At 38.0% G+C, this 11,883-nt stretch overlaps 1 protein-coding gene across 1 annotated transcript in view; it reads left to right on the top strand.

The window, feature by feature from the left end:
* cttnbp2 (cortactin binding protein 2) overlaps positions 1-11,883 on the top strand; it is a 51,014-nt gene that overhangs the window by 32,949 nt on the left and 6,182 nt on the right. The window contains exons 5-13 of the mRNA XM_058751101.1: positions 2,813-3,019; positions 3,193-3,292; positions 4,014-4,164; positions 4,966-5,178; positions 5,289-5,406; positions 5,509-5,766; positions 8,565-8,660; positions 10,645-10,724; positions 11,130-11,216. Coding sequence (XP_058607084.1) covers positions 2,813-3,019; positions 3,193-3,292; positions 4,014-4,164; positions 4,966-5,178; positions 5,289-5,406; positions 5,509-5,766; positions 8,565-8,660; positions 10,645-10,724; positions 11,130-11,216 — 1,310 coding nt within the window. The remainder of the gene's footprint in view (positions 1-2,812; positions 3,020-3,192; positions 3,293-4,013; positions 4,165-4,965; positions 5,179-5,288; positions 5,407-5,508; positions 5,767-8,564; positions 8,661-10,644; positions 10,725-11,129; positions 11,217-11,883) is intronic.

The following is an 11,883-nucleotide window of genomic DNA, read 5'->3' as shown; positions in this document are numbered from 1 at the left end:
TTTATTCCCCACAGTAGTATGCACTTATACATCTGAAATATACTGTTGATGTCTTTGTTTGAGAACTGTAAATTCATATTTTAGAGCAGAGTTGTCTAATTCTGCTCCTGGAGGGTCATTAGGTGCGTTTACATGGAGCATTGTAATCGGTTTAAAAGTCCAATCCGAATGAAAATGCTCCATATAAACACCTCAATCGGAATAAAAATGCCCAAACCGAATGAAATTGTAATCGATTTGAGAGGGGTGGGATAAACCTTTCTATAAACCGAACAAAATTAAAATCCTGCCATGTAAACACTTTAAACCGATTACTTTGCGTCTACGTCATCACGTCCAGAGGTCGGGTCGTCAGAACGTGAACGTGATGAAGTCGGCAACGGTACATTCTGTGATTTGGGGACACCGACACTACAGTAGAGACTGGGTAATAGTGGAGGTATAAAGTTAAAATTTCCATTATACAGTTAAAAACACATTAGAAAGGAGAACGCTTGCTGTGTGACGGACTAGCTGCTCTCATGTCCGGAGTGAAAAACAGATCTGAAATAAAGCGCAATTTTCTGCTTTTCAGCTTAGAAACAACACAGTGATGATAGTGAAAGTAGCTCAATGAAAATAAACAACTTGACCAAAAGTTGCCTTTGTCATTTGTATTTGTATAGATGACAGATTCATAATTTCCGATCTGCTTGAATTTATACGTGCTCACGCCATGAATGTTGTCTGAAACACGATTGTGATAAAGCAATGCTCCTTTGATTCATTGTTCAGCAACTCTTGGTAAGAAATCGTGTATTTGTTCCATTTAAGTACAGTACAACTTTGTAGTATCAGAGTACAATTAATCTCAGCTGCATTACAGAGGGACATATGATTTCTATGATCGCGTTCTGGCCATATGACTGAGCGCTCGAATGAACGCAAGGGATTCAAATATTAACCGTTTATTCTAAGCAAGTGCAAACAGATATTAAAAATATTAACGTAAATATGGGCGTTTTCCTCTGGTGACTTGTTTTGTTGTCACTGTAGGCTATTAGCATATCCTAAAATCGAAAGCACAGGCACATGTAAACACCATATCGGATTAGATAACGTCTCATGTAAACAGTTCATCGAATCTTTCAATCGGAATCATTTTAATCGGAATGACAAAAAAGTGTACATGTAAACGCACCTAATGTCCTGCAAAATTTAGCTCCAGCACACCTTTCTGGAAATTTGCAGTGATCCTGAAGATCTTGATTAGCTGGCTCAGGTGTGTTTGATTAGGGTTGTAGCTAAACTCTACAGGACAGTGACCCTCAATGAGCAGAAATGGACACCCGTTTTAGAATAAAATGATACCTTCAATAAAGGCCAGCATAGATTAGCAGGAATGTCCTAGCTGATCTGGCTGGTTAGTGCCAACAGCATGGTCTTTCCTGTAAAGTATTGCTGCTTAAGCTAATTGCGAAGCCTGTTGGAGACACCAGTACATCCTACGCTGGTAACCAACATCAAAAAACACAACATATGCTGGTCTTTTCAGCAGGGTAGCTCCAAAAAAAGCTTTGACAAAGATGCCAATTAGATAGAGTTATGTGTTGGTATGTAAGCCAAAAAGTATAAGACAGCTCCAACTGCAGTTAGATTTCCCCCTTGGAAACAGTGTCAGAAGCTTTAGAGTTCTCTCACATTTTGAAATACCACCCTGTCTCTGCAGGCCTCTTCATAGCTCTCTGAGAGCACCAGAGAAAGACAATTGTAACGCCAGTGAAAGCAGAGCAAGTATTCCAGCAGAGTCTTCCTCTTCATTGTCACTAGAGACTAATCCACAGGGTAGCTCTGAGAGATGTCGTTAGCTAGCTGTCATCGCTAAATGCTAAAAATTAGCACTTTTCTCCCTCTCTCTGCAGCCACTCAGCCATGGCGGTTCTCTGAGGCTCCTCTGCTCTCTCTGCCGCCCATTTTAACCCAGAAAAGAGCCAATAATCTTATGCTTTCCACTGGACTTCAATGAAACAGCCTATCTTTCTCACTTCAACTCCCTCCACTAACCGAGATAAACATAGAGAATCCCTAGAGACAAAGCTATTTACAAACATACCCTAGCATTAGCAATCAGATACTAGACTAGTTATATCCACACTTATTTGAATTCTGTTTTCATAGGTACCAGTTAGCCATTAGTATTCCCAGTGCTTTGTCAAAATTCATCTGTTTCTTTGCTGTAGTTTCCATCTTTCTAACGCTGTCTAATTGACGTGTCTCACACAATCTGCTCCATGATTAGAATGTTTTAGTTTGACTGACACAATCTGTGATGCGTGACTTTGATTAATGTACCATAAACTGCCTGCTGCCTGATTTCATTTATCTGGTTGAGTTTTGTCTTTTATTTGACTCTTTGTTTTTAACATGATCCAAAAACAGATGAAGTTGACTTTAGCATTTGAAAAAGGATCTGATTACTAGGAGAGAGGGCGTGAATTGTAGATACACTCTTTATAATAATACATTTCCAATGTTGTGCCAAAATGTGTACATCGCATAAACATTTACCCTTTGTTTTCACTGAATTTGGCTTACTTCGCATTTCCTTTAGAACACAAATTTTTGTGCATTCATCTCTCAGGAGAGTAATTTGGTTACTGAACTACAAAACAGTTGTCCCAGTCAGCACTGCGCCAGTGGCAGTGGCCTTAAATTATTTCTGAATGACAAATGGAGTCGTTCTTCTGGGTAATGTTTTGGATCAGAGAACACATTTTGACACAATACAAGCACCCTGCCTCACTAGTTACTGCTGTTGCTTGAACCCTCCCAGGCTGGTGTCCCTCCATAGTCCCCTCGCTAACCTGCGGTGACCCCGTCCCCCTGGATGACGGGCAAACCCTTCTCCTCCAAGCTGCTTCCCAGGGAAATGTCACTTTATTGTCTATGCTGCTTAACCAAGATCCACTTTTGGATATTCATCACCATCAACATGAATTAACCTCTGCCTTGATCTCTGCTGCTCTTAATGGACACACAGGTACGTGCTGGGCAGATTAGCATTTCTATACATGAAATAATTGAAATTTGGTGGCTTTGCATAAGTTTTGCATAAGACATTATCCAGTGATTGTTTTTCTATAGATTTAGAATTACTTGTGTACACATATATATTTATAATATGTAAATCATGTTTTAATGTCTATTTTTTAGACTGCTTAAATTTGCTGCTGACTTCAGGGGCATCTGCTGATGCTGTTGATGAAACAGGATTTACGCCGTTACATGCCGCTGCTGAAAATGGTCACCATGGGTGAGTCCTCTCTTCTCAATTCCCTCGCTTTTGTGCCATTTTAATTATTTTATTTTGTTTTCAAGAACAGACAGTTTTGCGCCTCTTATTGCACTGTTATTAGCGTCATATCAGGTGATTTGATCATAAGTCGCCAGGTCAGATGGGATTTTTGGTCCCACTTTATATTAGGTGGCTTTGACTACTACAATGTACTTACATTGAAATTAATATTTGATGCAGTGCACGTATTGTGTACATACATGTTTTTACATTGTACTTATATTTAAAAAATACCTGCATGTAGCAGCAAAAGTGTTTTGCAATACAATAAGAACACAATAAGTACATTGTACTTATTTTTTTATGAAAGTGCATATTAGTTAAAGCCACCTAATATAAAGTGGACCGGATTTTTGTATGGGACTGTTCTTTTAAAGCCACATGTTACAGGCTTGTATAAAAACCTTTGCTTTAGTGCATTGCATTAAATGATTGTCAAGTGAGTAGGTGGTATGCATAAAAAAGGATTAGCATTTAAAATAAAATGTGATGTAGTCATATGCGCTTGTGACTACCTCAGTATGTGGATTGAGTAACCAGATGACAAAACGTTTTGGATCTCTTTTGGACATGTATTTAGCGCTGCCCAGTTGTGATTAAATCGTGTAATCAGGGTCTACACAATTTTGTGTCTCTGATTTGTTTCTCTATGTAAAGATATCTGCTCTCTTATTGGTAGGTGTCTGAGAGCTCTTGTGAAATGTGGAGTTGATTTGGAGAGGGAGTGTTCGCAGGGAAGGACCCCTCTGTACCTGGCCTGTGAACAGGGACATGTGGAGTGTGTAAAAGACTTGCTAGATGCAGGAGCAGACTGTTCACATGTCACGTCTGTGAGTTTTCAGATCCGCACTGACACCAGTGTCACACAAATGTCAATTACATTCTGCGTTCCTGAACACGTTAGGAAATACTGCCCCCTCTTTTCATCTCCATGGTTACCTTAACAGTAGAGCGTGGGTATTTTCGCTCTCTGTGTGTTGCTCAGAATGTAATTACGGTCCCTATTTTAGAAACACTTAATTATGCCCTAGATGTTTTCTCAGTTTGCTCTAATTTACTGGGCTTAAAAAAAAAGAAAATATCCTGGGAAATTCTAAATGTCTATATTAAGGGATTTGCTGGTTAGTTCATCTTTTGTGCAGTTTTATATTTTTGTCATCTGCTTTACTTCAGCTTCAACTTTTATTTATTTATGTAGCATATTTAAATGCAACTTTGTTGCCCAAAGTGCTTCACAAAAATTAAGAATAAAAAAATCAAAATACATGAACCTATATATACACATAACTTACACACAAATAAAACAAACACTTGTAAGGGGTTCCCAAATCAAAATTTCCCTATTTAAAAAAAAAGACAGACTAAAAAAATAAGTGTGTTAAATAATTAGTATGTTTGTGGAATTTAAAAAAATTATATAAATAACAATACCACAAATGAATAAAAAATAAATAAATAAAACACTCATTCTAATATAAACAATACAAATTAAGTAAATAATAAAATTTATTTTCATGTTATTTATTATTATTTTTTATTACACGATTGTGCAATTATTGTATTTCCTCAAAAATTCATTTTTTCTACCTTTCTTCTTTACCCCTTAAACTTAAGTGTTTTTTTGTTCACAGGACAACTGCACGGCTCTGCACGCCGCAGTCAGTTCAGGTCACGTGGGCCCTCTGAAGCTCCTGCTACATCACCCATCTCCTGAACCAGAATCTCCTTCAGACCCCAACCAGGAGCTCCAACACCATGGCAGAACCAAGGCCAGTCAAATTCTCAACCACAGTAACCAGGATGGCTGGACTGCTGCCCATATTGCTGCATCCAGGGGCTACAAGGTGACATGTTTGATGCTGAATACACTGCTTCAAACCAGAAAACAAAGCGTTAGAGGAGATTGATAAACACAGATGGTGCCTTGCATGCTTACGTATCTCCTGGTTTACAGAAATGCCTGGAGGTTTTGTGTAACCACAGTCAACAGGACATGGAGAAGAAGGATAAATGCAATCGCACCATACATGATGTTGCCACAGATGACTGCAAAGACCTACTAGAGAACCTGGGTAAGTATAGTTTGAGCGATGGAGCTTTGTACAAATGTTATAGTTGACTTGATAATTGACCCCTGCCTTACCATTTAACTTTTGATTTTTACCCTACTTTAGACTGGTACATAGTGGTTGTACAGGTGCTCATGAGCTCACCGGAGCGTCTTTGCCCCGTGGATCTCCTGGAGGATGGCTGCGCTGTTGGCAAAGTTTCAGTTCAGCGCCATACTAGCTGGGAAGAACTAACAGGAAGCTTGAGTCACCTGCTGACCAGTCACCTCCATCTAATTTGTGGGAGCTGGGAACTGGAGGAAGCTCTGAGCGGAACAGACACTTTGGGGCTCTCTTCTAACAGCATGGCTTCTGTAGTTATAGGTAAACACATCTACTGTACATCTTACAGTGTAACTAGCTACTTACCTAGAAATTCAGATTAATTTCTGTCCATTTAACTTGATTCTCTCCATAAATTTAGGTGTTACAGTATCTCACAGAAGTGAGTACACCCTCACATTTTTGTAAATATTTTATTATATCTTTTCATGTGACAACACTGAAGAAATGACACTTTGCTACAATGTAAAGTAGTGAGTGTACAGCTTGTATAACAGTGTAAATTTGCTGTTCCCTCAAAATAACTCAACACATAGCCATTAATGTCTAAACCGCTGGCCACAAAAGTGAGTACACCCCTAAGTGAAAATGTCCAAATTGGGCCCAATTAGCCATTTTCTCTCTCCGGTGACTCGTTAGTGTTACAAGGTCTCGGGTGTGAATGGGGAGCAGGTGTGTTAAATTTGGTGTTATCGCTCTCACTCTCTCATACTGGTCACTGGAAGTTCAACATGGCACCTCATGGCAAAGGACTCTGAGGATCTGAAAAAAAGAATTGTTGCTCTACATAAAGAGGTCATATAAGAGGATTGCCAAGACCCTGAAACTGAGCTGCAGCACGGTGGCCAAGACCATATAGCGGTTTAACAGGACAGGTTCCACTCAGAACAGGCCTCGCCATGGTCGACCAAAGAAGTTGAGTGCACGTGCTCAGCGTCATATCCAGAGGTTGTGTTTGGGAAATAGATGTATGAGTGCTGCCAGCATTGCTACAGAGGTTGAAGGGTTGGGGGGTCAGCCTGTCAGTGCTTAGACCATACGTTGCACACTTCATCAAATTGGTCTGCATGGCTGTTGTCCCAGAAGGAAGCCTCTTCTAAAGATGATGCACAAGAAAGCCCAGTTTGCTGAAGACAAGCAGACTAAGGACATGGATTACTGGAACCATGTCCTGTGGTCTGATGAGACCAATTTAAACTTATTTGGTTCAGATGGTGTCAAGCGTGTGTGGCAGCAACCAGGTGAGGAGTACAAAGACAAGTGTGTCTTGCCTACAGTCAAGCATGGTGGTGGGAGTGTCATGGTCTGGGGCTGCATGAGTGCTGCTGGTACTGGGGAGCTACAGTTCATTGAGGGAACCATGAATGCCAACATGTACTGTGACATACTGAAGCAGAGCATGACTGGGCTGCAGGGCAGTATTCCAACATGATAATGACCCCAAACACACCGCCAAGACGACCACTGCCTTGCTAAAGAAGCTGAGGGAAAAGGTGATGGACTGACCAAGCATGTCTCCAGACCTAAACCCTATTGAGCATCTGTGGGGCATCCTCAAACGGAAGGAGGAGCACAAGGTCTCTAACATCCACCAGCTCCATGATGTCGTCATGGAGGAGTGGAAGAGGACTCCAGTGGCAACCTGTGAAGCTCTGGTGAACTCCATGCCCAAGAGGATTAAGGCAGTGCTGGAAAATAATGGTGGTCACACAAAATATTGACACTTTGGGCCCAATTTGGGTGGTGTTTAGGGGTGTACTCACTTTTGTGGCCAGTGGTTTAGACATTAATGGCTGTGTTGAGTTATTTGGAGGGGACAGCAAATTTACACTGCTATACAAGCTGTACACTCACTACTTTACATTGTAGCAAAGTGTCATTTCTTCAGTGTTGTCACATGAAAAGATATAATAAAATATTTACAAAAATGTGAGGGGTGTACTCACTTCTGTGAGATACTGTATGTGTTGTATTTAATTAATAATAATACAAATATTTTAAACAGCATTTTTTAAAATTTATTTAATAATAATTTATTTTGACATGAAATATGACTTAGACATTTCTTCACAGTTTCACTAACATATTTGAATGTACAGTGCAGAAGCGGCCATGATCGTTTCGTGATTTCTTTGAAATGCAACCTGTAGCGTAGAGACACATTTGCAATGGCTATTCTTAGATGATCCCAGCCTCCTGAACAGCTGCAGCGCTTCCTGAATTGCCCTTGGTCACTGTTCAAGTTTTAATTTCCCCACCTCAGCGATTTTATACTGCTGTTGTCATAGATGCAAGAAAAAAGAGACGACCAAAAAGCCCAATATGTTACATATAAATATCAAATATAACTGTCACTAGTATGATTTGTGGTATAAAACTTCTGAATATAGAAAGCAGCACCACACACACATACACACAAACATGTTATTATCTACTTGTGTATGCTCTTCAGTAGTTATGCTGATACTGGCTCTAGTGAGCTTGAAGTTAAAATGGCTCTTGTCTTGGGTGTTGTCCAACACCACATTGGGCCAAGTAGGGAAGGACGTGGGATAGGGGCCGAACTGAGCTTGGCTCGACCTGAGGGTTGTCATGCAGGGCTGCTGAAAATAAACTAGCCTTCTCCAAGTTCTCACCTATCTCTTTCACACCCCTCTGGCCTTCTCCCTCTCTCTTTTGCACTCTTTCTCTCACCACTTCTTTTTTTGTTTACACTCAACTCCTCCCTTAAGACAAGATGTTTCCAAACACCAAGAGCAGATGTCAAAATGAAGCGATTTGGCCTACAGAGAGCAACGTGATGACTATCTACTATTCCTGACACTAAACATGAGGAGACTGACAGACAGCAAAGAGAGAGAGAAGAGGATTTGCAGGATAAAAGCTGATTTATCATGGCTCTCAAGTTTGACATACAGTACAACTGTAGATGAAAACTGCTCCCATGTCAGTTAGGATTACACATCCATGTCTTTCACCATAGACGGACACATAAATCTAGCCGATGTACCTCTCTTGAATCCTCTTGTTAAATTGTTATCTTTATGCGTGTATTTCAGGTGATGCTGTATGGTTGCCAGGGCAGGAGCTGCCTCAGTCGCCATGGGACCTTGTTCGGAAGCGTCTGAGTCAACGTATTACCATACATCTTAAAGGTGGGCTTTGTAGCCATTTCATTCAGTCTCTTCAAACTAAGGCCTGTTTCACACTATTTTCACTACTTTCAAATAGCTATTTTAAAATGTAATAATATTTCAAAATTGCATTGCTTTTACTATATTTTTAAATGCTTTGAATTTTTGAATGAATATGAAATGAAATGCAGCCTTGGTGAGAATAATAAGATAGCATTAAAAAAATCAGTAAAGGTCCTTGCACACTGAGTCCGAAATTTTCATATGCGTTTTTTTTTTTTTTTTCGCTTTTTCGTATTCGTCATCATCAAAATGCTTGCTATGGATGCGAAAACGCAGACAATCGAACCTGATCCAATTTTTATGACGGACAAAAGTTTTGGAGGCAGTGTGTAAACGTGATTGACACAACGTGAGGTCGTATTTATTTTTTAATGTTCATCCAAAATTTTTGCGCATTTCAGACACAGTGTGCAAAGACTTTAACACTTTATTTTAAGGTGTCCTTGTTACACATGTTACATGTACTTACTATTATAATAACAATTAATTATGCATGATTACATCCAAATAACCCTAAACCGAACACTAATCCTAACCTTAACCATATAGTAAATACATTACTCAGTACCTAAATGTATAATTACATTGTAATAAGTACACATTAAAATAAAGTGTAACCAAAACATCATACAAAACCCTATTCCTATAAACTCTATTCTTTCTCTATTCTTTTTTAATTCTATGTACTTGTTATCTTTTTAATTATAAAAAAAAAAATAATAACTTGACCCTCTAGCACTAGCTCTATCTATTCTATCTCTTTTCTATTTTCATTAATTGATGCATTTATGAAATGTATTCAAATAAATGTAATAATTTATTTATATTTAAATAAATGCTGAAATAAGCATCACGGTTTCCAAAAAAAGGGGAAAAAAGCAGCACAGCTAGTTTCAATATTGATAATAATTTAAAAAAAAATCTTGAGCAAACGTTCTCTATTCTTTTTTTATTCTATCTACTTGTTTTCTTTTCAGTTATTATTTTAAAAACATTATAATAACTTGACCCTCTGATAATAGCAATCTCTTTTCTATCTACGTTTTGTTCTGTGTATTTAATATTAGAAGAAAAACTGGCTACGTACTGCGTTAGACTAACCGGGACTTGTCACAACACTTAAATATTTTTGTTGTTTTGATTTGTTCCATTACCCTCTTTTGTAAGTCGCTCTGGATAAAAACATCTTCTAAATGATTAAATGGTAATGTAACCCTAATATGCTTTTTTGGTGTTTGAGAAATTATTATCAATGTTGAAAGCAGTTGTGCTGCTTAATAGTATTGTGGAAACTGTTATACATTTAGTCAGTATTCTTTAATGAATAAAAAGAAAGAACAGCGTTTATTTGATATATGTTTTTTAAAACTGTCACTTTTGAATAATTGAATGGATCTTTGCTGAATGAAAAAACTAAATCTTTCCCAAACATTTTAATGATTCAACTTGTATATTACAACCTGAAGTGTTAATAAAAATGTAGTTTATGTGGAAATTAACATTAAATTAGATTAATAAATGGTGTAACAGTAATGGTTATAGTTCCTAATATGTAATGCATTAACTAATATTAACAAATTGAACCTTATTGTAAAGTATTGGCAGATATTTAGTCAAATGTATCACATTGTGCGTAAGAGATTCTCTTGGTAAAGGAGAAAGATATACTCTTCTGTGATAGAAAGAATCAGCAGATCTCTTGGGTTTCCACGCTTTAATGAATAGCCACGCTGTGCTCCCCTTCATCACATGACCCTGATGTTTAGCCAGGCTCCAGAATATTCCATCTCATACGATGGCACGTCAAAACAACTCTGTGAAGTCCTTGCTCAAATCCATTTCACGCAGATCTCCTGATCTCCCATGGCCTCTGTGTGCTCTTTGATATACTGTGTATGTTTGATTTATGGCTCATGGCTGCTATGATTTTGCTTTCTGTCAGGCCTGTCAGTGTGCACTCTGGATGAGATGACGTACGACTCCCTGATCCCTCTACAGCTGCTGCAGAACTATGTCCGCCTGGTACGCTGACTCACTCTCTGCAACAGAGTTTTTAGCATGCCTGAGTTTCTCTGGATGATCTTTAAAGTTTGGATAAAGAGGGCTGAGAGAAACAAGGCCTTGTAATACCGTGGGACCAAAACAACATTCTTTGAGCCTCCACCACCAGTTTGGCACCTTGGGGCAACAGATACTGTTTGTGTTTTAAAATGTTGTAATAGAAGATACATGCAGTGCAATAAGTAGTAACTTAAGACAGCAAAACACCCTCCAAGACACACTTGAGTAATCAAGCCTGCATAAAGGCATGCATAAATAAAATTTTTGGCACGAATGATAAAATTATGCTGTTCTTAATGAATAATACATGTGCGGTTGCTCATGATATTTACCAGTGTTGATGGTAGTGCATTTTTATGAACTCAGGTGGAACAGTACCATAATGTCATCTTCCACGGGCTGGAGGGCAGCTTTCAGGATTACATCGCTAGCCAGATCTCTCATTATATCAAGGTAACTATTATCAAGTGTTTTAAATATTAGTTTTTGACTCTGTGGATGAAATGTAAAACATGAATAAGTGCATTTTGTTCATTTAAAACGTCAAGAATCACTTTTAGATGTCATACTCTTTTTTTCTTTCTTTTTTTTAACATTTAACACTGAAGATATGAGGAGGCCTAAATACAATAAAGCTTAAATCCAACAGAGTTTCATACATAAAGTACATTGATACATTTATGAAATGTATTCAAATACATACAGTACTATTCTATTTAGAGTCTATTCAGATCTTTTTTTGGAAAGAAATTAATAATTGTATTCAGCAAGAATGCATTTAATTGAAGAAAGGTGACAGTAAGACATTTGTAGTGTTACAAAAAACATTGAAACACATGTAATAATTTATTTCTATTTAAATAAATGCTTTTCTTTAGAACTTTCTGTTCATTAAAGAATCCTGAAAGAAAAGCATCACGAAAAAAAGCAGCGCAACTAATTTCAATGTTGATACTAATTAAAAAACAAAAATACTTGAGCAAATCAATATTATTGATATTCGAATGATTTCTGGAGGATCATGTGACACTGAAGACTGGAGTAATGGCTGCTGAAAATCCAGTTTTGCCATCACTAGAATAAATTGCATTTTTAAATATTTATAATAGAAAACCGTTAT

This window comes from Onychostoma macrolepis, chromosome 18 (assembly GCF_012432095.1).
Source record: "Onychostoma macrolepis isolate SWU-2019 chromosome 18, ASM1243209v1, whole genome shotgun sequence".
In the NCBI taxonomy this organism is placed as follows: Eukaryota; Metazoa; Chordata; class Actinopteri; order Cypriniformes; family Cyprinidae; genus Onychostoma; species Onychostoma macrolepis.
This window is presented reverse-complemented; position numbering and strand designations above follow the sequence as displayed.